The sequence below is a fragment of the Carassius auratus genome, chromosome 38 (assembly GCF_003368295.1).
Source record: "Carassius auratus strain Wakin chromosome 38, ASM336829v1, whole genome shotgun sequence".
Classification (NCBI taxonomy): domain Eukaryota; kingdom Metazoa; phylum Chordata; class Actinopteri; order Cypriniformes; family Cyprinidae; genus Carassius; species Carassius auratus.
The window spans coordinates 1,590,060-1,616,338 of record NC_039280.1 but is presented as its reverse complement, the minus strand read 5'-3'; the positions used below and the strand labels follow the sequence as shown (position 1 = coordinate 1,616,338).

At 35.5% G+C, this 26,279-nt stretch overlaps 3 protein-coding genes across 5 annotated transcripts in view; 1 reads left to right on the top strand and 2 right to left on the bottom strand.

Annotated features, from left to right (window-relative positions):
- Nucleotides 1-200: 200 nt before the first annotated feature.
- LOC113056618 (cyclin-J-like) lies at nucleotides 201-4,514 on the bottom strand. Its single transcript, XM_026223388.1, has 6 exons — nucleotides 4,436-4,514; nucleotides 3,989-4,064; nucleotides 3,129-3,339; nucleotides 2,710-3,009; nucleotides 2,428-2,587; nucleotides 201-1,554 (listed from the first exon to the last, which is right to left on the bottom strand). The coding sequence occupies exons 2-6, from the start codon at nucleotides 4,055-4,057 to the stop codon at nucleotides 1,224-1,226; spliced, it is 1,071 nt and encodes a 356-aa protein (XP_026079173.1). The 5' UTR covers nucleotides 4,058-4,064; nucleotides 4,436-4,514; the 3' UTR covers nucleotides 201-1,223.
- A 1,183-nt stretch (nucleotides 4,515-5,697) lies between these two features.
- Nucleotides 5,698-13,796, top strand: LOC113056615 (zinc finger protein 518A-like). Its single transcript, XM_026223384.1, has 3 exons — nucleotides 5,698-5,947; nucleotides 8,008-9,888; nucleotides 11,333-13,796. Exons 2-3 carry the CDS (start codon nucleotides 8,025-8,027, stop codon nucleotides 12,052-12,054), a joined length of 2,586 nt encoding a protein of 861 aa, XP_026079169.1. The 5' UTR covers nucleotides 5,698-5,947; nucleotides 8,008-8,024; the 3' UTR covers nucleotides 12,055-13,796.
- Nucleotides 13,797-13,925: 129 nt separating this feature from the next.
- Nucleotides 13,926-26,279, bottom strand: part of LOC113056616 (B-cell linker protein-like) — a 20,963-nt gene continuing 8,609 nt past the window's right edge. For 2 of the 3 annotated variants that reach the window (XM_026223385.1, XM_026223387.1), the window contains 22 exons: nucleotides 26,058-26,123; nucleotides 25,057-25,113; nucleotides 24,442-24,488; nucleotides 24,191-24,231; nucleotides 23,059-23,188; nucleotides 21,331-21,434; nucleotides 21,186-21,258; nucleotides 21,050-21,106; nucleotides 20,943-20,968; nucleotides 20,566-20,588; nucleotides 20,215-20,274; nucleotides 19,919-19,946; nucleotides 19,540-19,585; nucleotides 19,395-19,458; nucleotides 19,275-19,302; nucleotides 19,159-19,189; nucleotides 17,996-18,080; nucleotides 17,864-17,898; nucleotides 17,685-17,734; nucleotides 17,394-17,477; nucleotides 15,581-15,736; nucleotides 13,926-14,364 (listed from right to left, as the gene is read on the bottom strand). In XM_026223385.1, the coding sequence (XP_026079170.1) occupies nucleotides 14,248-14,364; nucleotides 15,581-15,736; nucleotides 17,394-17,477; nucleotides 17,685-17,734; nucleotides 17,864-17,898; nucleotides 17,996-18,080; nucleotides 19,159-19,189; nucleotides 19,275-19,302; nucleotides 19,395-19,458; nucleotides 19,540-19,585; nucleotides 19,919-19,946; nucleotides 20,215-20,274; nucleotides 20,566-20,588; nucleotides 20,943-20,968; nucleotides 21,050-21,106; nucleotides 21,186-21,258; nucleotides 21,331-21,434; nucleotides 23,059-23,188; nucleotides 24,191-24,231; nucleotides 24,442-24,488; nucleotides 25,057-25,113; nucleotides 26,058-26,123 (1,408 nt within the window). In that variant the 3' untranslated portion in view covers nucleotides 13,926-14,247. The remainder of the gene's footprint in view (nucleotides 14,365-15,580; nucleotides 15,737-17,393; nucleotides 17,478-17,684; nucleotides 17,735-17,863; nucleotides 17,899-17,995; nucleotides 18,081-19,158; nucleotides 19,190-19,274; nucleotides 19,303-19,394; nucleotides 19,459-19,539; nucleotides 19,586-19,918; nucleotides 19,947-20,214; nucleotides 20,275-20,565; nucleotides 20,589-20,942; nucleotides 20,969-21,049; nucleotides 21,107-21,185; nucleotides 21,259-21,330; nucleotides 21,435-23,058; nucleotides 23,189-24,190; nucleotides 24,232-24,441; nucleotides 24,489-25,056; nucleotides 25,114-26,057; nucleotides 26,124-26,279) is intronic. The other variant, XM_026223386.1, reaches the window with a different exon arrangement.

Below are 26,279 nucleotides of genomic sequence, written 5' to 3'. Positions count from 1 at the left end.
ATAATAATAATAATAATAACAACAATACTACTAATAATATTATTTATTACATTTAATTACGAATTTAATAGTACAAATTGATAACAAGAAAATGTGTCAAACACCGATTAATTTAATAACCACAAAACTATGTTTTTGACTTTGACAACGTTGTTGTTGTTGTTGTTTAGGGCTTGGTTTATGTATTTTGTATTGTATTTGTATTGTATTTTTGAGTTGCAATGACACTTAAAGTCACTTGTCCCAAATTTTCTCTGACATTGATATATTCAAATTGAGAAATTGTACACGTAATCAGTCTGATTATCTGCAAAAAAATTTAATCTTGACCTTGTTCGTGAATTTTAACAATTTTTGTGAACGCAGCAAGCACAAAATTCCAAATTAAAAGTCCCATTATCATTCCACATACTCTGAAAATAAATAAAGAATAAATAAAAGTGTGTTTTCTTTCCCTCTATATATTCACTATATGGTAAATTAATGAGAATGCACGTGTTTCTTTTAAAAAAAAAATCCCAGTGTTTTCTAATACTCAGGGAGATACCCCAGAAAAAAAAACAATTCTAATAATAGTGAATAATACTTTTAACTAATACAAACAAACTGTTTCAATATGTGAATGTTTGTGAATTGGAAAAGGGTTCATTTTAATCATGAACATGTTCCAGTGACTACAAACCTCAAGAGTAAAATTTCAACACCCAAAACTAGCTACAACAGAAATGTTGGATTTTTATTTAAAAAAAAAACAAAAACCAACACTGTACCAAAGTGGATTTTGTAAGGTTACGAGACAAGACTAGTCTGCATTCAATGAGGTAGAGCAAAATATCACTTGCTTGTGTTAGTAAAAACAGCATTAATTTCTTATACAACGTTGCTTTGAAATCCCATGAGGTCTTCATTTTGAAAGATGGCCATAAATAATAATACTTAATTAAACTTAACACAACAAAAGAAACACCAGTAGGAAGTATTCAGTGAGTAATGCACGACAGAATTAGAATATTGCACATGTCGCATTATCAAACGTCTCATGAACATTACAGTGATTTAAATTATCTAGCTTTCAACCTGATCACGTACATTTAAAAGGATCTGGAATTCAGCAGCTGAAGTGTTTTGATTCAAGTAACAGTTAAGATCAGTGTGCTTGCTTTATGAATACAAACTCTCCCCTGTGCAGTGTAAACGGTCCGATGGTTTTCTGTCCGCTTTCATCACCTGTCGAAGCAGGGGTACAGTGAGTTCACCTGGTAAGCCCTGCTGGGCATGTTCACCTTGGCATCCATGCTCTGTGTCTGTGTAAGGCCGTGCAGAGGGGCTGTGGAGACCTGCATTGGGGCGGTATGTGTCAGATATGTCGCAGGACCTTGAGAAGACACTACCACTGGCTGGCAGTTCTGCTGCATGTATTGTGTGTTCGGCCGCTGCATGTACTGATGCAAGGACACGCTCTGACCCTGGATGGGATACACCATCTGTGCAGGCTGAGCACTCGGCTGAGGGCATTTCTGCTTGTTCGCTTCCTTTACGTCACTGTCATGTGTACTGAGAGAGAAAGAGAGAGACACACACACTCAGCTATACCACTTTAACACAATATATTGTTTTAATACTTTTAAAACTTTAGTAAGTGAAACAATGAAAATGAGAAATGATTCCTTTGCAAGTAGCTGAAATAGAGAGTTTTATTTTAATAAAAATTGTTTTTAATGTTGAGTTTATTTCAAGTAACAAAAAAAAATCTGACAAGCTGTTCAAAACCACAATCATATCTTGCGCAGCTTGTCAGTGAACAACAGCTCTGCGTAGTTAATGCTGCTCCATGTGAAGGCGCGCAGGTGATGGTGATTTACCGCTGATTACAGAACTGGCTTTACTGACAAGATTAAAGATCACATGCGATTTATCGTGCAGCCCTAATATGAATCAATTCAAGTTGCACTTACATGCATCAATGAAATTTCATTTACATGGATTTAGTAAAGATGTAAATACAAAGTAAATGCACACATTACTGTATCTACAACTTTACTGAATGCGTTCAATTTATTTACATGCATTCAGTTGTTACATATGCATCAATTCAAGTTATATTTACATGCATTCCATAAAGTTTGTATATCCATGAATAAGGTTGCATTAACATGCTTTCAGTGAAGATGTAAATGCAAGTAAATGTACTGTAACTTCAATGCATGCATATATAATTTTAATGCATGTAAACGCAACTTGAATTAATGCTTATGCAACTTAAGTGAATGCATGTAAATGCAAATTAATTCAGTAAAGTTGCATTTGCATGGATTCAAGTTTAATTTGCATGCATTAAAATTGTTCATGCATGCTGTAAAACTGTCTTTACATGCATTCCATTTGTATTATTTTTTGTTAAAGATAAAACCCCTGGGGGAAACTCACATGAGAAGTCTCTCCACGCAGGGCAGCAGCTGCTCCCAAGTGTACGCTGACAGACGCTGAAGACGCGGAGGCCAGGTCGGAGATAGACGCAAGATTACCCTGGAGGAGGCCACACACGCTGCAGCAACCAGGGACGGGACGAATCGCAGAAATGCATGATCTTGATGGATACAGAATTGCAAAATAACAAAACATTCTGATTCTGTATATCATGCAATTCTTATTCACTCCCAAAAACATTCAACCGTTGAAAATGCACTGCATCCGAATTAAACTCTTCACCTTGTAAAGACACCTCTAGGAAGTAGTCAGCATATTTGGACATGTATAGCATGGTCTTCTCCATGCATACCATCGGCCAGCCGTCATGCAGGTCCATCTCATTCACGGCGACCGGCAGGTAGTACTCGATGAAGTGAGCAGCTGTGGGGAGATACAGGTTCCACTGAAACGTCTCGAGGAGCAGCAGCTCCATGTGCAGGAGACCCTGTTTGGTCAGAACCAGGTTCATAGAGCTCATGCAGCCCAGACTGTTCAGGGTCTCCAGCTTCGGGACGCGGTCTTCTCTCTCCTCAAACTTACCTGGATAATAAAAATGGTTACTGATTGGTTATGGCGTAATACTATGTGGTGTGCCTCGTGCACACACAATTACAGAATATCACACATCACAATCACAAAAACCGGAGTATGACTCTTACTGGCCAAAAGCAAGCAGGACAGTGCGACCATGTGAAGCTGCTGTACTGAGATGTCATAGCGGTCCATGAACAGGTCCAGCAGATAAACAGCTAAGTGTCTGGCCGCAGGGCACAGCTTGAAGCGATTGCTGACTATAGCGATAAGGTCTGCAAAATATCGTCTAAGGCTCAGCTGTGGAGACTGTCCTTTGTATACAGGCAACCGCAGCTCCTAAAGACATCCAACAAGACAACCACACTGCAATTAATATATTTTAGAATATTGATTAGTGCAATAATCAGTTTAAGTTGCAAATGCATGAAATGGTGATCAAATTAAGTTGCATATGCATGCATTGAATTTGTAAAATATTTATTTGTAAGTCACTTTGGATAAAAGCATCTGTTAAATCTCTAAATGTTAATTTGCATTTATCTAAAATTATAAATAAATTGAATGTGCATGCATTCAAAGTGCATTTATATGAATTCAATAAAGTTGCATGCATTCATACATTCAATTTGCATTTATATGAAATTATAACAGTTGCATATGCATGCATTAAAAAAAGTTGCTATTTTCATGCTTTCAAGCTGCATTTACATAAATTCAGAACAGTTTCATATGAATGCATTCAGTAAAGTTGCATATGCATACATTCAAGTTGCATTTACACAAATTCAGTAAAGTTGCATATGCATGCATTCAAGTTGCATTTACACAAATCCAGTAAAGTTTCATATGCATGCATGCATTACATTACAAAATCCAAAAGGCAATTTCACTACCATGACAATTTTGTTACAACAGATTTGTGCAAGGTCTATGTGCATACATATTTGATTGCACCCAAAACAAACACAATGACAGAAATACAAACTTTGTAACGCAGGGCCTGATAGATGTCCTCTGCAAGTTCTCCTTTCCACCACTGACCCTCCAGCTCCATTGGGCTCCTGGAATATATGAGGTTCAAAGATCTGATCAGCTTCATTGAGCAAAAGCACCTTAGTGCATCCCAAGACAAAGCTCCAGCAACTATCAGCTGAAGGACTTGATTGGTCCAACACACTTCAGGAGGAGAAGATCATTTAGAGTAACAAGCATGAGCTTTCCTCAATGTGCACAATAGTTACTGGGTCAAAGATACCAATGCATATCACATGCAACATAACAAGAATCAATGAACGGAATGACTTACTAGTATATGATAATCTACTATAAATCAAAGAGTCTTGTCAATAATAGAGTAGCGCTACATGTTTTACTTTTAAAGGGAAAAAGCAGACGATGAAAGCTTTTCAGAATCTAGATGTAAAGAACTCACCGCACACATGGACATCTGCATACAGACAGTACAACGAAAGCTAGCAGCCGAACAAACTTACTCGTATAATCAAAGTGTAAATCAAATCAAAGATTAGATTACATTGTGTTCACGAGCAAAGAAACAACACACGACACAGCGAGCCAATTGACAATATCAGCCAATCAAAAGTCACCTTACAATAAAAGAGCGCGACCAATCAGAATTAAGCTTTCATCAGCGTCATCACAAGGCACAAACAAACATTTGCCGAGTGTCAATGCAGCAAGAAACAGCAACTAATCACAGATTTAATCTGAAAAGAAAAGTGGTGGGAAAACGTAAGATGTCAGCAACATGTACTTGACAACTAAGAAACAAAATTTTCACTAATAGTTGTTTGTAAAGTTTGTAAAATACATTTCAACTCAAATATCGGAGTCTGCTATAACAAGATCTCACCACTAGAGGCCACCCTCTCCTCAATAAGGACCACAGCATATAACCTGTTTTTATACAGAATGCAAATGTTATGAAATGCTTGTTTTTTTTTTTTTTTTTTTTTTTTTTATATATATCATTCCTAACAATGTTTTGCCACCCATTTTTCAACCATTACATTTCATAATTGAACAAATGTTTCTATTAAAAAAAAAAGAGGCAAATACCTGTAGGGAAAACAAAGTTTCACAAAAGGGAGAGTTAATGCGGAAAAACCTCAATCTATAGGCATATATTCAAAGGTAGACATACAGTACTTTCGTTTTTAAATTTGTGTTTTCCTTATCCTGATCTGATCTTAGGTTCTTCGTTTTAAAAGTCTGGGCACCTCTGATTTAAATGACAAATATTCTGTCAATATATGATAGTAACTATTGATTCCTAAAATGCATCTTATTTCCCAATATTTTTTACATCCTTGATATCTAATCAACGCAATCTCATGACATACATTTTTAATGCAATATATATATATTAACTATCATAATAATTGTCTTAAATTTTTAAGACTTGGAAATCATAGTTTTAGCTTAAGACATTGGGAACCCTATATTGACTTAAATGCCCATAAATTGAATAGCAAAGTTAAAATAGATTACATAAAGTAAAAATAACAAATAATATCTACATTGTTAGAATGTGTGTGTTTCTTCTTTTCTCACATTCTCATTAAAGCAAACGAGTGTGTAATAAACTGCTCAGCATGAATGTGCCTCTATATGGCTGTTATAAACAGTGCTGAATGATGTGTGTTGAAAGAGGAAGAACATGTCTTCACTGGCTCTACTTTTCTGTGCACATCAAGTCTGTGACATGAATGAGCTTCTTTCATAAAGAGAAAGCATACAACTAGGCATCAATAGATCGAAGTATGCATGCAATATAGACAATGCAGTTGGACATAAGTATGATGTGGCATGCAGGTAATCCATTCTAGTCATGGGCTTGAGCTGCTTTTGTCCCCGGATTGAACTGTCATGGCTGCCGCGCGCTGTTGACTGATTCTGGTTGGACAGGAGGCGGAAAAGCGCTGTAAGTCTGTTCACCTTCGACACTTTTACATGCAGTTATACGCGTTTTCACATATGCACTGCTTAAACTTTGACTTTGACGCAGAATGAGAGTTTTGTTAGTGGAAATGCAATGTCGCACGCGCATAATGGCATGCACGAGATAGCAGTTTGAAACATGTTTGTTCGTCAACTTTAAATAGGCAAGTCTGAATAGTTGCTAAAGTGAACTCCATCGCAGACTATTAACATTGCATTTTACCTCGCACTGCATTAAGTCTGATCTAAAACGATTTTAAAACTTTATAACACGTTCATTGCATTGTGACATAGGCAGCTGAACCCACAGGTGCAAACTGATTGTACTTTATTTAACTCTTTAAACACACGGTGCATGCTTAGAACATGCTAGTTTATTATATTTGATTATATAATTTATGTCTTTTGAGATGTGTGGATCAGTATGCATGCGTATATTAAGACAAAGATGTGAGGAAGACTAAAACTATGCTTACTAAACAATACAGTACCATGGTACAGTGATGGTAATCCCATGGTGCTTTGATGTGTATCATGGGAATAAAACACTCTCATATTACAACGGAATTTAGAAGAAGGTTCCAGTGTATTTGTAAGAAGTCCATGGTATTACCATGGTACATGTGTAGAAAACATTAGTACTGAACTCGTAGTAATTTATTTGGGACTCACATGTTGCATATAGCAGTTAAGGAATAATAATTAAAAAGTAATCATAAACATACAAAGCATTGGATGCACAATAATATTTAGGTTCATTTAAATATATTGACTTGTAATAAAGATGTTGTAGTCTGGTTTTGGGTAACTAAGGCAACGTTATAAATGACTTTTCAAAGAAGACACGTTATGTTTTTGAACAAAAAATATTAATGTTCATACTTTATATGTGAGAGTTTTTTTAAACATTTTTTGTCATATGGTAAGATTTTGATCATTAACACTAGTTATTAATTCAATTGAATGCACATTAAATAGTTTACGCAGCATGCATTACAATAATTAAAATTACAAGAAAAAAATTTAATAAAAAAAGCACAGTTCTCAGAAAATGCATGTTTAATGTATGCACTGCAAAAATGATTGTTTTCAGTATAAATATCTAAATATTCTTAAATCAAGATATATATACTTGAGAGGCAAAATGACTTTTATAATGATATTATAAAACCTTGTTTGCTAAAAATAGTATCATAATTTAGTGATTTTATGCCTAAACAAAGAAATAAATCTATCAATGGGGTCAGAAAAATAAACTTACTCAGTATTTTTGTCTTGTTTTTAGTATAAATGCATTAATATTTTATGATATATTAAATATTATAATAAGTCAAGTTACATTTACTTGAGAGGCAAAATGACATTAAGGATATTAAGTATTTTATTCTGAAAAACATATTAAAATTAAGAAAGTTTATGCATAACACGGAAAAAAATCTGTTAATTGGTTAATAATAAACTTAATTCAATCGCAAAACAAAACACTGACTGATATTTATTCTTGTTTTAAGCATAAATCAACTTAATTTAGATTTTTTTTCTAGAAAACAAGCTTTTGTCTTGTTTTCAGTATAAACAACTAAATATTCTTAAAGTTACTTGAGATGTCAAGTCTTGTTTTCTGAAAAATTTATTAAAATTAAGTGAGTTTATGCTTAAAACAAGAAAACATTTCTGTCAATGGGCTAAGAAAAAAATATAATTTTTCCTTGTTTTAATCCTAAATTCATGTACATTTGATCAGTTTTTCAGAAAACACTATTTTAAGTAGCTTTTTTTTCTTAAATGCATCTTAATGAATTTGTTTTTAGATATTTGTAATGAAAAACAAGAAAAATACAAAGTTAGAAAATCATTTTTGACAGCGCATCGCCTATGACTCATATAATGCAACCAGAAACATTGGTGAAAATATAATGACACTAGTTATGCGTTCAATTAATACACTGGTTGATATAATGAAAGTGTTGCAATGGTTGTATTGATTTATTGAGTTTTGAGCATGATCTATCTAAAAGCTCAAATTTCCATTGTCTTGTATAGGGCTCTGTGCATCCGAAATGAATGGGGTCAAAGCCAACCCTGGCGCTCAGGTTGGGAAGGAAGAGAGGGGCATTTGGCATAAACGCCTGCGTCTCAGGAAGACCTCCTTTTCATTCCCTGCTGAACGAAACACTGTGAAACAGGAGAGGAATGTCATTGCACGTGGATGGAACGTAAAAGAGAAGTCGGAGAAGCGACCTCAAAGTCTTCATGCGTTAAACACATTCACCTGCTCCTCATGCAAAGATGGCGTCTCTTTCAGACCTGGCCAATTAACAATGCATTATAAGATCGCCCACGGAGGCGAAGGAAGCCCCCCGGTGTTTCCATGCAACATGTGTAATTTCTCCTCTCCAGTGTTCACTACGCTTCAGCAGCACCGAATGCAACACGAGGATTGTTTGTTCGTTTGTGAGATTTGTGATGACGACGTCCAGCGAACGCTTCCCCAACTGACCAAACATTGTCAAACTCACCATGCTCTAAACGGTCAATACTACTGTCCGAAGTGCAAACTCTCCATCCAGGAGATCAAGCAGTTTGTGTGTCACTCGTGTTGCATTACCAATGGCAATGCACAGAAAAACACTCTCTTGAAGCACATGGCTGCTGCATGCCGTCAAAGGTGGAGCCGCAGGAATTGGTGGAGAAAGCGGGCACACGTCCAGCAAGACAACAACATGTCCCAAGAGTTAAAGTTCTTACTTCCAAAACCAGAAGCCCAGTTGACATCCCCATTGCTCCCGTTCTCCACACCCGGTCTACTGCACGACCACGGCGTCTTGCTGGATCCAGAGAAGACCTTGGAGGAAACACAGCAGTTTCTTGAAAGGACTGTGGGTAGTGCTAAAAACTGGCCTGCATCTTTCAAAAGCGAGCGAGAGTTTGTTTCTCGCGCGCCAACAACACCCCATCCGTCACAAACGAATGCGAAGCGGTGTACCGCGCCACACACTGGGAAAGATAAGCTAATCGGACTCATGGAGAAGAACAATATATCCGTTCCTCCAGACTGCACTACAAAGCTGGTCGGATTCAAGATGGTGGACGGCAAGAAGCATGTAGTCCTCAAAGTCATTCCTTCAAACAATCGAGATGTTTCGAACGGTGCTGTGAAACCTGTCAATCAGCGAAACGAATCCAATGATGTTAAACCCTCAGGAAACTGTTCTCAGGTGACATCTAGAAGGTCTTCGACCCAAAGAAGGAAGCAGGGACGATGTGTAGCTCAGAAGGAGAGTTCGTCTTCAGTGGTTGAGAAGATACAAAGCCGACAAACTGATGCATGCAACAGTCAGGAGCATGCAACTATTCCAAATGCATGCAACGCCTGCGATATACAAAGTCCCCATGCAAAAAGAGCGAATGACTGCCAAGCCTTCAGTGAATCCGAGGAAAACTTTACTGCATGCCAAGGAGATTCCGGTTGTAATAGCGATCTGACTTCGGATACAGGTTCTTTGGAGGAAACGTGTAGTTCACGACTCCTTACAACTGTGTTTGATGAAGAACCCAATCTCGCACTGGATTCAAACTTCGTTCACCATCAGCCAAACACATGCTCCATCTCTGGGCTTGATTGCATGGGTCCGTCCTCTGGATCTCTCCTGAAGGATCTGAATGAGTCTTTGTGTCAGAGTGAAGCCGGGGACCTGTTATTCCATGAGTGCACAAACAACATGGACCCCAGAGATTCTCTGGTCCCGGTGGGTCAGCACGACTGTGAGAGCGAAAGCCTGAGCGCTCCAGAACTGCTTCACATGGTGCATGAGCTGCCTTTAACAACAGCCATCCATTTGCTGGATGAGACGAGAGAGGATCGGACGTTATCGGCACACGTCAGCTCTGATGAACCTCTGAAAGATTCAACACGCGCTGGAGGTAAGCATGAAGCAGAGCACTCTGGGATTAAGTGTACTTGATGTGTTTTGTTGTTTTTGACATGGTTCCCATAGTCAATAAAGATTTTATGAAACTGTAAAAATGTGCACCTTGATTGAACAAAACATTTGAAACGCTTTCCAGCGGACAGAAGACTCATGAATGTTCAGTATGTCTAAGCTTGCATGCATCGAGATTTAAAGTTGATTTAGTTAAAAATGTAAATCACACTAAGTATTGGTCTGTGAACACTTGAGATCAAGCTGACTGTGCAAACCTAGTTATTAATCTGTATGTGTGTGATATCTGCTTATGAAACCGTCTTTAGCTGCTGATTTTCATAGGATTTAGTTTATCGTTAATGTTAGATAGTTCTGCATATAGTCAATCTATCATAATAATAAATAGTAATTATTAATAAGTAGTAATAATTTATATGTTTGAAGTGTGTATGAGAGTGTATTTTAAATATTTTAAATAAATAATAAATAATTCTTAATAAATGATTATTCTCAAAACGTTATTGAAGCATTTTTATTTACTCCCAAATGGCTCGGTAACCTTAGCTTTATGTGTTTACTCTGGAATGACTTACAATATAAAAAAATAACTAAATAAAAACATTTTTTTTTTGAAGTTTAAAAAAAATAAAAAAAAATGAATTAAAATAGTTTAAAGGATTGTTTAAACATGTATCAAAATATTGTATTTCCTCTGAAATGGTACAGTAAACATATTTCCAAGCAATTGATTGTTGCCACAAAATGTTAATAATTTAATGCATAATATATTCATTAAAATAAAAAACAGTATAAATTTTTTTTAATATATATATATATAATATAAAACAAGACTTTTTTATGTTTTACTCAAAATTGCTAATAGTAATCTGTTGTTGCCACAAACATTCAAAGCATTCAATGCAAGAGGTTTTCCATGTTTTTCCAGTATTTGTGACCCTGGAGCACAAAAGCGGTCTTGAGTCTCTGGGGTTTATTTGTAGCAATAGCCAAAAATACATGGTATGGAGCAAAATTATTGATTTCCCTTTTATACCAAAAATCATTAGGATATTCAGTAAAAATCATGTTCCTTGAAGATATTTTGTAGATTTCCTACTGTAAATATATCAAAACTGAATTTTTGATTACTAATATGCATTGCTAAGAATTCATTTAAACAACTTTAAAGATGATTTTCTCAATATTTAGTTTTTTTTGCACCATCAGATTCCAGATTTTCAAATAGTTGTATTTCGTCCAAATGTTATCCGATCCCAACATACTTTATTTATTCAATTTTGAAAAACCGACACTTAAGACTGGTTTTGTGGTCCCCATATTATCAAAACATTTTAGCTTTGTTACCAGTTTTATAATACAAATACAATATTTGCCTTCATAAGCATGTACGTTACTCTTCTGCTCCACGTGTTTTTCCTCAGATGCAAACCAGCGATCTGAGCCGGTCAGTGCTTACATCTTCTCTCATGATGCAAACTCTTCCTCATCCGGATCCAGCGAGTCGAGCGGCGCTCTCGCTGCACTGAACAGAAAGCGCATGGGAGAAACGTCCTCGGTGGACTCTCCCATCACCAAATCCCAGAAGCGATCGACTCGGGCCTCGGAAGACGTCAGCGGCTCCGTCCTCTTCTGGGAGCCGGTGGCTCGAGACTCTCCGGTGACCCTTCGACTGATTCCCTTCAGCTCCTCGCAGTCTGTTAAAACCCCACGCGACGACCAGCCCGTCATAGTCCTCAACCATCCCCACACGGATATCCCCGAGGTCACCAACATCATGAAAGTAGTCCACAAGCACAAAGACGGCGTGCAGCGCGTCGTACTTTCTCGTAAAACTCTCCGAGCTCTTTCCGAGTGTAACTGCGATGCCTTTCGCGATAATCTCGTCGCCACTTGCCACCACCGCAGGAGAGAATGGCCGAATGGGACGGTTAAAGAACGGGTCAGCTTGAAACTGAGGCTCAAAAGAGTGTGTGGACGAAAGTACACCGTAGTACCGACTGTGTCGGAGACTTTGGTGCCGCAGCCGACGTTTAGATGCTGGTTCTGCGGCCGGCTTTTCACAAACCAGGAAGCTTGGGTGGGACACGGACAGAGACATCTAATGGAAGCAACCAGAGGCTGGAACCAGCTCTTCCACAGATAGAAATGCGTTCGGTTTCCTGCATTAGTGCTGTGAAGACTCAGGGTTACCATGCAGATTTATAGTAATAAACCCGTTCTCAGGCGATTTGAATATTTATGATGACACGAGCATTATTTATTTTGTTCCACACTGTGAAAAAAAGTGCAGTGCATTATCTAATAGACTAAAAATCAGTGTGTTTTGATACGGTCGGACCAAAGCCTTCTCACACGAGACTGTGATAGATCAGGTTTCGTGAGATTATTGCAGAGACCTCAGGTAATATTGTCATATTCCACTCTGTTTGCTACTAATAGAAGAAGTGTGTTGACCTTCACTTCACTGATACTTTATGTAGCTTTGCATTATTTTATAGTTTTACTGCTCTCTTTGTTGATTTCCCAATCATCTTTCAGAAGACGTAGAGACTGAATGTTTACAGGACTTGTTGATTCTCTTTGTAGGAGGCTGTGGATCTGGTTTAGCTTCCGGTTTATTTAGCATTAGCTTCAAACTACAGCTGTATGCGAGAGCATATGTTCACGGAGGATTCACTGAAATTATGTTTTGTATTTATGCGACTTGTCTGTATTTATTTTTCAGCACGCAGTCGGCTGATAAGTTACAATGGTGAGTTTAATCAAGAGTTGAAATGAATTACCTTACATTTATTAAATTGGTAATGTATTATTCATGGATGAAGAATGTTGCAACTGATCTAGTTTTCCCCCAAAATATATTTATTCTCATTTATGAAGCCAAAGGTTTTTTTAGGATCAGTGTAATCTGGTCAGGATAATAATTTCTTGAGTTAATTTTTCAGCAGGTCAAACTCTGATTGCACTGTGAACCAGGCACTTAATAGTGAGGTGCATTTCTGTAAAGGTTTGAAGATGGTCTGTGATCCACTTCACTTGAAAACCAAAGTAAACGTGTCTCTTATGTTTGTGTAGAAGTTTAAACACTGTTATTATAGAAGTGCCTCTAAAAACAAAAAACACTTTAGAGCTATCAGGAAATAAAGAAATATAATCATTTGTTTGTTTTTATGTTTTTTTCTGAGGTTGAGGTACATATAGCATTGAGGTTTGCATATCAACAGCATCTTTGTTTTGCACATACATCAGTCCTTTCTTTTTTACTACACTTGTGTACTGGGAAAAAAAAAAACATTTTCAAATGAAGTCACAAAACGGATGATCTGGAAGATTGAAACAAACATTTATGTAATTGAATGTTCACTTATGATAAATATAATTTTTTGGGTTGCCCACATAAAGTTGCCAGGTATTGCAACCTAAAAAGTGATGAAATTACAGGCACATCATTAAACAAATGGAGAAACAGAATCAACAGTAGCCTATATTTGGGGAAAAAAACGGTCATTCAATCTTATACACAGGATTGACCAATCGAAACATTTTTTGGATTTAAGATGCATTGTTTTTTCCTGATCCTTTATTCTCTTACAGAGAATAACTGTAAAGACTAAAAAAAGTCAAATAATAAAAAAGTGCATATAATAAATCTTTGAATGATTTTAAAAGGCAATTAAAACGGGGAAATTGTTTAGAAACCTTCCTGCAAAGCTACAGTACTGTTAAAATTTTTAGGCACTTATGATGTAAAATGAGGATGCTGTCTATTTTTCTCAAGTCTATAAACTAAATGAAATCAAGGTTTGTTGTGAGCATCATTTGCATTTAAAGCTGCTTTTGCCCTTGGTGCACGTGAGCGTAGTTTGTTGCATGAGGTCTCTTGAAGCATTTTTTATTTTTGTAGGCCTATGCACAATAACCACATGATAATATTCTCCTTAGGATTGTACAAAGCTAATTGTTATAATTTTACATAACATGCACATTACACAAAACAACCACTTCAAAATAAATAAAGAAGACTTTTTTTTATTTATTTTACTCAACACAATGCAATGCAAAGCAATGTTTAAATACAAAGATTCATACACCCAAAGACATATTATAAACTGTACAGCTGTACCATATTTGCGTATCTTGTACAACATTGCTGTTCTCTCAGTTTTCCGAGACGGTTTGCTACTGCTTCTTCCAAAAGCAACCTGTCAGCCAGCAAAATAAGTTATAAAAGTAGCAGCAAGTCCCAGCTGTGCACGCGTAGATCTGTTTCCATCATCTCTCAAGGTAAGATGTGAAACTCTTCTCTCTCAATGCAGTGATGTGTGTCCTGAATGTCTCATGGCTTGACTGCGTGTCTGAGTTTGGTGGAGTCTTTGGTGTTGCATTGAGAGTCGACCAGCACTAGAGGATTCTTCTGGTGGTTCTCAATGATGTCTGAGACACTGCTGAAGCGCTTGAGAGACAGAGAAAGAGACACACAGAGCATAGTTTAGACCTTTTTTCACCTCATGCAGTGACGCTTATGGAAGCTTGTTTTTTCCCTATGGGATGTCTTTCTCTTTTTTTTTAGATAATGATAATTAAAGGAACAGTTCACCCAAAAATACCCTTTAAACAATATTTTGCTAAGTACCTTGTCTGGTTTCGACCTGTCATGGAAAAATAAATGTAACACTAAAACCACCAGCAGGTGGCGGCAAGTGCCTGTGTTAATGACTGATTCATTGATTCATTCGTTCACTCGATTCATTCAAAACTGTTTATTTAATTTAGAAACAAAGCAAGCTAATGTTTTTTATGAATGGATCATTGATTCGTTTTGACTCATCCAGATTCATCCAGAAAGGAAACACTGCAGTATTGGTCTGAGTCACAAATATTTGTTCTGAACTATCTTCGTTGACAAAAATAAAATAAAAAAATACTACAAAAAACAAACAGACAATGTTGTTTCTAAAAATGTATTTCACTTTATATTAAGCTGTTGTTTGTTTAACTGTTTTATACCATTAATATTTTAATTGTTGCATACATTTTTTATATATAAATATGAAAAATAAAAACATCTACAGATAATTTTTTTCTTTCATAAGATAGTATTATTGGGGATTTTTAACTGAATTCTATGCTTTATAATCCAGTGAATGGACTCAAATATTATTATTATTTTTTAATAATGTAAGCTTGCATATTGTAAAAACTAAAATGAAGATATTATCACAGATTAATATTGCACACCCCTAGTTCATGTCTCACAGTTCAGACTTTTTCTTCTCAGTTCTGAGAAAAATCAAAACTGCAAGATACGATCTAAGTTACAAGAAAAAAAGTAGCTTAATTAAGATATCGACTTACAATTGTGTGGAAAATGTTTGATTTGTAAGATATAAAGTTGCGATAACTTTTTTTATTCTATGGTGAAAACAAAAACAAAATTGAACAGAATGTAACTCAGAATTCTAAGAAAAATATCAGAATTACAATATAAAAATATTTATTCTGTAGCATAAATAAGCTTTAATAGGCATCAAAATGTATTTTGATACTAAAGTCATGTCACCTGAGTGGTATGAGTGCATTATTAAACTATTATTGAGTTTAGATTGACATTAGGATGAGCAAATAATGACAACAATTTCATTTTTAAATGTGAATCCATGTGGTTTTACCTCCTCTCCTTGTTTTTCTTTCCCCAAAGCATACTGTTTGGTGGATGCGATGTAGCGGACAGGGATGTTGTAAACTCGGCTGTTATAAAACACCACCAGTGTGTACGGCTGCTGTGTGTCCACACCAGAGCTCTTCCTGAGCAGAAAAGAGCCGTCCTGAAATCAAATCAGACAAAGAGGCACATAAGCATACATCCCAAATAGAGATAGACTGATATTATTACATTTATGCATTTAGCAGGTGCTTTTATTATAAGCAGCTTGCATTACTTTTTTTAAAAATGGTTACTATAGTAAAACTGTGGTTTTGCTACACTAACCACGGTTTAACCATGGTATTTGTAGAAAAACTGTGGTTATTACTGCTTATTAAAATCATGGTTCATTTTCAAGGGATTTGTATTTATGTATAGTTATGAATTCTTTCTTTATATCTTTCTTTTGTTTTATAACTGTGCCGCAGCTGCTTTAATGGTTTGTAAATTGAAATTTAATTTAAATTGAATTCTCGATCCGAATCATTTGACTCATAAATGATTCGAATGATTCGAGACACGTGAAGTCAACTGATCCACAAACCCGCTCCGAAGTCCCGATCTGAATTAATTGATTCATAAACCCGCTCCGAAGTCCCGATCTGAATCAAATGATTCGAGACACGTGAACTCCCGATCCGAATCAATTGATTCATAACCCCGCTACGAAGTCCCGAACTGAATCAACCTGCTCCGAACTCCCGATCCGATCATCTGGCTCATAACCCCGTTCCGAAGTCCCGTTTCGAATCAATTGATTCTTAAACCCACTCCGAAGTCCCGATCTGAATCAAATGACTCATAAACCCGCTTCGAACTGCCGATTCTATCATCTGACTCATAAACCTGCTCCAAATCTCGACACAAGACCGCTCCGAAGTCCCGATCTGGATGAAATGATTCGCGACACGTGAAGTCCCGATCTGAATCAAATGATTCATAGACCCGCTCCGAAGTCCCGATCTGGATGAATGATTCGAGACACGTGAATTCCCGATGTGAATCAAATGATTCGCGACACGTGAAGTCCCGATCTGAATCAAATGATTCATAAACCCGCTCCGAAGTCTCGATCCGAATCATCTGACTCATAAACCCGCTCCGAAGTCCCAATCCAAATAAATTGACTCATAAACCCGCTCCGAACTCCCGATCAAAAATCAATTGACTCATAAACCCGCTCCGAAGTCTGGGATCCGAATCAATTGATTCATAAATCCGCTCCGAAGTTCCGATCCAAATCATTAATTCATAAATGATTCACAATACGCAATGGGATTGGAGCGTTTCAAAACAGTGAGTAATTTTGTGATGCAATGGTCTAACAGATTAAGAGTTTTAAAAAGCTCAGTTTCACCCATCACTACAAGCAAGCAACGTCGAAATTAGAAAATGAATAGATATTTTGATCTGGCTTTTGCTAGTGAATCGCTTGAATGATGAAAGTCATGGGTTTGAATATAGCCTAATGAATGCAAGTAAATGCAGAATCTTTTAAAAAGGCATTCAACTGCATTCAAAAAAAGATTTCCTTTTTTCCACTTACATGTACAGTTATATTTTTACACACAAATAGGCTATATACAGTATGTCAGTAGCTATAGTTTTGTTGTTGTTGTTTGTTTGTTATTTTAATAGGCAACATCATGTTGAAAACAAGAAATGTTGCCTTGGTAGCTAGCTGAAATAAACCAAGGTATGCCCCTTGCTCTTGCTGGTATTTATACTGCAGTGTCAACTCAGTCTAGTTTTGTGTTATTTGTGCAGGTCAGACGTGCCTCAGCTGAGCGTATGAGAGCGTCCTCTGCTGTCCTGCGGTCACATTTGCTGGCATACCAAACCTTTTTATACACACCAGCTTCCTGTGTGAGAGAACAGGACAGTTAGACTGACAAACGATGTAAGTGCATGCTGGGATAACCTTGATTATAGTATTTATGCTTCGAACTGAGATGCACAAACATCAAGAGCATTTTTCATTTTCTGTCAGAGCCAAACCCTACAAAAAGGGAAAAAATGAAAACATAAAGAAGTGAATGCATTGAAAGGGAAGTCAGTAGTGCACTCACCTCTTCAGCATCTCTGGCTGATCTGCCGTCTGAAGGCAACGTGCCTCTACCTGTCGACATAAAACAATATTAATCAAAGTTAGAAAAAGAAACTTCATGGAGGCTGATTAAGAGAGTTTATATATTTATATCAGCTGTATGGTCATATAAATGTCTATTGCAATTTTATTGAATTTTACTTTGGGCGGGAAGCTGTTGAGGCTGAGGCATGTATCTATAGCAGAAAATGAGACTGTAGTTAGTCAATTTGTCCATGAAATTATAATAGTTTATGCTTACAGGAGAAAATGTAACTTTTTTTTTTTTTTTACTTTGCTCGGTGGAACCCTGTTGAGCTTGGCATGGTGTCCGGTGGGCTTCGTGATATAGTTGCTGGTGTTGTTTTAATAGATGTGGCTGTAACAGAGATCATGCAATTGTTAATAAGCGACTTTAATCTCTACTCTGTAACTATACACAATCAAAGTAAAAATTGCTCTTTGAAAACTCACATCTACAATCACTGGTTATATTCAGATTAGCCTACTACCGTACTAATACTACTTTTCTGTACGCATGGATGGATCTGCAACAGCTTATTTGCTTGTCAAAACTGAACTTAATTTTTGCAATACTGCATCAGTTTAACCAAATGCAGTGTAGATTTTATTTGTGCACTATGCTGCTTTTCTGTATGCATGCGTGAATCTGTCAAATTGTGAATTATAAAAATTACATTTTCTGTATTGGTTCATGCATGGATCTGCCAGCTTGTGCTAGAATACTGCATCAGAATCGTGCAGCATGCTAATTATCTCTGTGCATGCATGGACCTGACAAATTCTGCATTTTTGTGCTCTATTAATCAGAACTTACTTTGCTGGAAACTGCATAGGAAATGTACAGTATGCTTATTTTCTGTATGCATGTATGGATCTGCAAAATTGTGGATTATGAAATGGAACTTGCTTTGTGCTGTACAATAGTTTTCTTTATGCTTACATAGATCTGCCAAATTGCACATCAGCTTTGTGTAGTTCTGCATCAGAAACATGCAGTATGCTATTTTTCTGTATGCATCCATAAAGCAAATTGTGCATGATTAAACAGAGCTTAATTTGTGTAATACAACATCAGTTTGACCAGTAGTGTATTATGCTGATTTTCTTAATGTACTGCCAAATTGCACATTGCATATTTTGTGGAAATCTACATCAGTTTAACTATAAAATTTAAAGACATTGTTTAATTTAGATTTTTTTTTAGGAGATAATTAATGGGCATCTCATATTAAACTAAAATGCAATGTAATGAGGTCACATGACCACAGTGTTGAATACAGCTTGAAACATTTATTGCAGCATAATGCTTTCTGTTTTGCATCTAACTATTTAAAATAGTGCAATATGTACCATATACAATGCTGTAAACCATAGACTCTGTTCTGAACAAAGCCAGCGTTTTTTTTTTTTTTTGTAGTGATTTTGATAGTTACCTTCACTGCCTCTGTGAGCAATGTTTGGTTTCTGCAAAAATGGACAGGTATTTGTCACCACATGTTTAGATTTACCATTAAATAGTAGAGATTAGATAAGATAAACAAGTCCATACCGGTGTCAAAGCAGGATTAGGTTTCTTCCTGAAAGATCAGCAGTGATGAACCGTTACATAGTGATCTGATATTATGGCAGATTGATTTATTCTCGTTCAGTGTTTAAGGGAGTCACTTACAGGTCTCTAGGTTGTGGTGTGGGCATTGATTGTCTCCAGGCCTCTGTGCTCTCCTCATTGACATCTAATGATAATCAGACACATGTTACACACATGGTTTTTCATGCATTCATTTGTTGGGGTCTGGTTTGTGACTGATACTCACTGTCGTCTGCGTCACACACCTCATACTCGTCCTCTGACTGTGGTTCCTGCTCAAAACACACATTCACCATCATCAGGTTCCCCATTTAAAACATGCATTTACACTGTTATATTATCTACATATAGGTAGCTGATTTACATGCTGATCATTACATTTTTACATTTAGCAGATGCTTTTATCCAAAGCAACTTACAGTGCATTCAGGCTGTACATTTATTTTTTTTATCAGTATGTTAGTTCCCTGGGAATTAAACCCACAACCTTTTGCGGAACTAACACAATGTTCTACCACTGAGCCACAGGAACACATGCACATGTTACACATTATCTTATAATGTCATGCATATGTATAAAGTATTAAGATATGATCCATACTCACTGGAGTTGATGGCCTTCTGATGTTCATTCTGTATGAACACATTTATTTATTTATTTATTTATTTATTTATTTATGCAATCTTTTTTCCTTTAAAACTAATTTCTCGTGAATATTTTGTAGTGATTTGATAATGTCATTGTCATATAAACGTTTAGCATTATCAGAGCACCAAAATAATGAGACTGAAGAATGATGTATATATGCATCTAACGTATTTTGATTGAAACTACAGGTAATATCTTGATATGGCTATAATGATTGATAGTTTGTAATTGGGAATAATGGTTGTGTAATACCGCGGACTGGCTTTAGGTGGCGCCATATGTGTGTTTGGTTGTAGAGTCCTGTTACTCCTGCTAATCAGAATAAAACATGTTGTTAACACAGAAGCATGTGATGTGTGTCTCAGTAACAAAAGACATGAAGAAGTGCAGGCCTGAATCATTAATACTGTTGTGAATCAATGCACTGCTTAATTGCTGCCTTAAATCTGAAGTCAAAGTGCCATGCTTTTATCCATATTGAATATTATTAGTGCTGTAGTCACCGCTAAAAAAACAAAAAACTGAGTTCAACATAATTATGTAAAAGTTTAATGTGTGTAATAAAAATAATAAAAAGGAGGGTTAATTTTGAAGATGTTTTACCTCATCTTAGAGTGAGAATTCTCCTATATTTAATTAGAAGAGCAGTTTGTCAGAGCATTTGTCAAATAATAGTTCATAAATGAATATTATATGTAATGCATGATTTTATTTGCTGTACTAACTGTCCAGGTCACACACACACACACATATATAATTTTTTTAAATATAAAAAAATATATATGATATTATGCATGATGTTGTATGTACTACCTCTAATTTGTGCTGATTTTAACTTCAATAATAATAATAATAATTGTGTTACATCACGGTTTCCATTACTGTATTAGTCGAATCTAATGAGATGCATGCATTTTATTATTTAAATTTTTGATCTGAATATCAGTGACCTGGACGAAACTCTTCTGATTTCAGCTCACCTTCATCTCAGGAAACTCACAGAAATCTAAAAATAATAAAAAGGAGAATTCTATGAGCTTTCAGCATGAAACAGTGCATTTCTTGAAGTAATCTGCTAAACTCTCACCCGGAGCGTGCACACGAGCAGGAGTCCACGGTTTGACTGCTCTGTTGATCTGCGGCTCTATAAACAGACATTATACGCACCGTTAGGGCTTGATTTACTCTTTACGCTCATATTAATAATTCCTCTGTCTTCTTACTGGTTAGTGCTTTCTTATTGGGGTCAATGTAATTATCATCAGCTGTTGGTTCTTCTGGCTGGATGTAATCGCCCTGAACAGAGGAGAGAGCTTTAGTGTCAGGAGTTATTGTGTGCTAAATGAAACTGAGTCAAGCCGTTCTTACAACATCTTCCTCTGGCAGGCTGCGGTGGGTCGCTCGTGGGGGTTTGGGCTTCTGTTGCACATGGAAAGGATGGTTTGGTTTTGCCGGTCGACCACGACAGCTGTCTGCAAGGCACAGGAAGTCTGGTTTACATTCTGCTTAACAGAACTTTCCTTTGGTAGAACTCAATCTTTTAGGCTGACGTCACTTATTCCACTTCATTTCGTTCACATTTTTAATTCTGTCTTGAAGAAGTGACATAGTCCATATCGTGACCATTTATGCTCCAGAAACATCATTTTTCATTCAAAGCCTCTCAAAAACCTTTTTTTAGAGGTTTGGAAAGACATGGATGATGAAATGATGAGTCAGTGATCGCAAGACGTGTTTCTTTGTATGACGAGTTTGAGAGAGAAAAATGTTGGACAAAACTTATTGTTCAACCAGGATTACGAAAATCTGGTGAAAAGGGAAGTCAAGTTTTTACATTTAGACATTTTGTTTTGTTCAGAATAAAGTGCTCCTGTGAATCGTTCACAATAAGGTGATTGTTCGGATAAAGATTCACAGCCAGATTTGGTCAAACACCAAGTTCATGTTCAGTCGCATATGAATCCACATCTCTGAGTCATTTGGTAAATCTTTTTAATTCACATTTTTAGAATTTATTTACTTTTTTTGAAAAAATAAATAAATAAATAGTCTTTTTTTAAGTTCTTTTCTGTTTTCATTTTTATTTTTACATTAATTTCTTTTTGAGAGGTAATTTTTATTTGTTTAATATGTCTTTACAGAATTCAAAATCTCTGAGTTCACAAGAAGTCCTTTGGTAAATCTTTTTATTCACATTTTTCTATAATTAAAATTTTTCCATTTTCGTCTTTATTTTTCCATTTTTATTTGTAGAAATATTTTGTATTTTTTTTTCTTTTTAATATTTTTATACAGAATTCAAAATCTCCGAGTTTATCAGTCTTTTTTCTCTTTACATTTCCATTTGCATTTTACATTTTTTTGTTGTCCTTTTTAGTTATTTGCTTTTTTTAATTTTAATTTTTGATAAAATTTGTTATTTTTTCACATCCCTGACTTTTTAACCTCTACTACTAATATGGACACTTTTTTACTGAAATACTGGAAAATATTTGCATATATAATATTACATCAACGTTCCACCACAGTAAGTGCAAGCTTTAAAAATAACACATATCTGGGTCAGATGTTTACCTTTTTGCCTTATTTCTGCTCATTTCTAAAAAATTTAAAAAGACATCTTTTGTAGAGATAACATGCAAGACAGAAAAACCATAGCCTGTCAATTTCCCCCCTTTTTTAAATGAATAAAAATGATTAAATAAGTGTGGACATTTTTTTATTTACTTTCCAACTGCTCCCACTCGAGTGGAATGGTGAGGTGATATTATTCTTGTAAACATTTTCCAGCAATAATATTTAAATATTTACTGTCCATATTTAAAATAAGTGCGCATTATACCGTGAAGCACAACAATCAGCGTACGGTGCTTGGCAGTGGTCAAAAAGGATTTAATAATGACTTTTACATCCAGATGGGGTGGGGAGTTAAAAAACACTGACTTTCTAGAATCAGACCTCGGTGAGATCACTGACTAGCTCCTGTAAATGTTGAAATGATCTTATGTCCCCCTGAGAAACAATATGCATGAGTAAATGCGTGAGTTTTAACAATAACATGCGACTTCTGAGCATAATAAATCTGAAAACCCTCACCCACATACTCAGCTCTGGGGCTGCTGATGGACGAGCTGACCTTAAAGGCCCTCGTGTGTCCTTCAAGCCTCGGCGGAGGCTCGTAGCTGTCATCATGATCGTCCTGAGGGTCCTCGTACGTATCGCTGTCCTGTTACAGTTAAAGAAGTATATGTGAGATCAGTAGATCTCCTTTCATGCTTTTACATCAGTTAAATCTGTATAAGATTAACATTATTTTTCTCATTCATTTAAAAAATGCTTCACTTAAAGCTTAGTTATCTCTAATATCTCTGACGTGTCGGCAGACATTACTCGTTTCAAATAAATGTATAACTTAAGATTTGATTCAGTTGGATGTATATGACAGTGCTGTTTTACAAAAGTATTCATTAATACTTTGATTTTAAATTTTTACTTTTTATATTTACATTTTAATTCAGATTCGCCAGTTTTTTATTAGCTTTTTTAAATTATTTTTAATTATTATTTTTTTATTGATTTTTTTACAAATTAACTTTTATTTTCACTTTTAGTTATTGTAGTACATTAAATGAATCTAATTAAAAATTAGATGCTTCCTTTGCAACTAGTTAGTTTTTATTACTATTTTAATTAGCGCTGTCAAATGATTAATCGCGATTACAAAATAAAAGTTTTTGTTTACATATTATATATATGTGTACTGTGTGTATTTATCATTATGTATATATAGGTACACACACATGCATTTATATATTTCAGAATTGTTTTATGTTTATATATTAAATGTATTTATATATAACATAAATACTATGAATATAAATATAGAGATACAAATACATGCAAATATTTTCAAAATATATACTTATGTATCTGTGTTTGTGTATAGGTGATTAATTTGAATTAGTTTTTATGTTTTACTTTTTCATTTTTACATATTTGCGTAAATGTTTACATAGTTGAGTGGAAATGGTTTCTACTCCAAATGTTGTTTTTAATATAAAATATTGTGAAACATAAATTAGTGAAACGCGTTCGATGTGATAGTTTGAGGCAGAATATTAATTTGCATGTATACAGTTATTGGATGCATTACACTATTACTTATATTTTATTTACGGAGTGTAACATTTGCATAAGTTCTCCTGTAGAAGTAGACTAATGCACTTACAAAATCTGAATCAGAGTATTTCTCAGAATCCGGAGCTTCGCCTAAAAAAGTGACACAACATGATCATGAGGCCAGAAGCTGAAAATACTCACAATGACATTTATCACAACACTTAGAATGAGATAATTGTGATTCGATGGTTTATAAATGAACGGAAAATCCCCCAAGTTACATCAGCTAAAGCCATTTTTGTATGGATCAGATCAAGTCAGAATAAGTGCAGACTTTCTAGTTCAGAGACGTGAACTTGCCTTGATAGTCTCGCACTGGGACTTTCGGAGGTCTTTTCTTCTTGATTCTGAAACCAAATCAAAAGCAACCCTAAATACAGGAGGTTCTCCACTGCTGTTGATTTCAGCACATTGTGGGTTAGTGACAGCGTGCTGAGTTTCATTTGTCAGCAGTGTTTAAGCACATAATTGCATGTCATCTACAACACAGAACAAGAGACGGTTGTTAAAGCTAAAGTCTTTCCAAAGACATTCACAAAGCTCTCGTAGACGCTAGTTCAAAGCAGAACCACTTGCTCCTGATGAGAGCTTTCATAAAGATTTTAAACAAGTAGATAATTTGCTAATTTAAATAAATATATAAATAAATAAACCAAATTTAATTAAAATGAATAATTCAATAAATATATTCAATTATTTTAAACAATCATAAATTAAATACATATTTTTAAATTTAATTACAATTTTAATTGAATCAATAAGGTAAATAATAAAAAAAAAAAAAAAAAAAAAAAGTGAAAAAAAATCACAAATAAGTTTTTTTTTGTCCAGAAAATTGGAAAAAGATGCACATGCTTAGTTTAAAGGATCTGAAGCATCAATCAACACAGAAACACAGAGACACTCTGATCATACCGGTCCAGCGTATTTCTCCCAGTTTTGAGAATGTTAGCTGTTTGTTCGTTCTGAAACCTTGAATAAATGGAAAGACAACATGAATAAATAACATCAACATTTTTTTTTTTTTACTGATTTTGTCTGTTTTGCACATTGAGCACATCACACTTTCTATAAAACACTAAACATGTGCATTTGTTGCATTTCTGCTTTTGACAAACATTTGTTCAAATTTCAGACATTTTTCACATGCATGACATTATTTGATGCTTAATCCTGATATTTGCTTTTTCAAATTTTGTAAATAGTAAATAAAATGATGCATTTTGAACGTTTGATATTCGACCGCTTATTTTGATGAATGCATTAAACACACACACACACACACACACACACACACACACACATATATATATATATATATATATATATATATAATTTGCTAAATCTTCATTGCTATTTTTGTGTGGGGAGGGGGGGAACGAAACTACATATGAAGGTTACCATTGATATTTCTATACTCCGCATTATTAAATTAGGCCATGTTAAGCCTTTCATGCAAATTGATATGCAGGGCAGAGTTCAGGTTTCTTGTCTGGAGCACAAATGGCATGCAACAAAAATGCACTGAGGTTTCATTTTGAGGGTTTTAGAAAAAAACCCTAAACTGTAAGCATGAACAATAGTATCAGTGATTCTTAAATAATTACACGTGCAAACGCGAATGAGCTAAAGCTGTTATTATAATGAACACATGCATTAATGAATGTTTTGATACAGCTGGTGTGCTTGCTTTTGTAGTAAATGTCACACTGTTTGTGTCATGCATGCTACACCTAATGGTGTTTTTGGGACTGTTCCTCTGTGTGAATAGAGGAAGTGAGAGGAAGAGTGCTCGAGGACACTCAGCAGATGTTTCCTCGCGTCTGTTTTCAGACTCATGTCTTGTGCTCTAAAGATAACTTTTTCTTCTTCTCTTTTGTTTTAATTAGTGAAGATGTATGCAGAATGTAACACACCTTTTTAGTCTGTTGAAAAGGCTGTCGTCGTTCTTTTTTATGTCTTGAACGATTTTTTGGATCTGCCTGCAAATCAAAACAGGAGTTAATAAAAGCACATGCAGGGTGTCTTTTGTGATCATGAATACAGTACAAATTCTGAAATATTATTCTAATGTAAAACACGTGTTCTCTGTGTGAATCTCTATTAAAGTGTAATTTATTTCTGTGATGCTCCGCTGT

Bases quoted from the DNA above. Each gene is read 5' to 3' on its own strand.
- LOC113056618 (XM_026223388.1), bottom strand. From the start codon at position 4,057: ATGGAGCTGGAGGGTCAGTGGTGGAAAGGAGAACTTGCAGAGGACATC. The intron at 3,010-3,128 runs GTAAGAGTCATA...TTTATTATCCAG, and splicing joins GTCCTGCTTGCTTTTGGCCA to GTAAGTTTGAGGAGAGAGAA. The intron at 2,588-2,709 runs GTGAAGAGTTTA...GTATCCATCAAG, and splicing joins CCTAGAGGTGTCTTTACAAG to ATCATGCATTTCTGCGATTC.
- LOC113056615 (XM_026223384.1), top strand. From the start codon at position 8,025: ATGAATGGGGTCAAAGCCAACCCTGGCGCTCAGGTTGGGAAGGAAGAG. The intron at 9,889-11,332 runs GTAAGCATGAAG...GTTTTTCCTCAG, and splicing joins AGATTCAACACGCGCTGGAG to ATGCAAACCAGCGATCTGAG.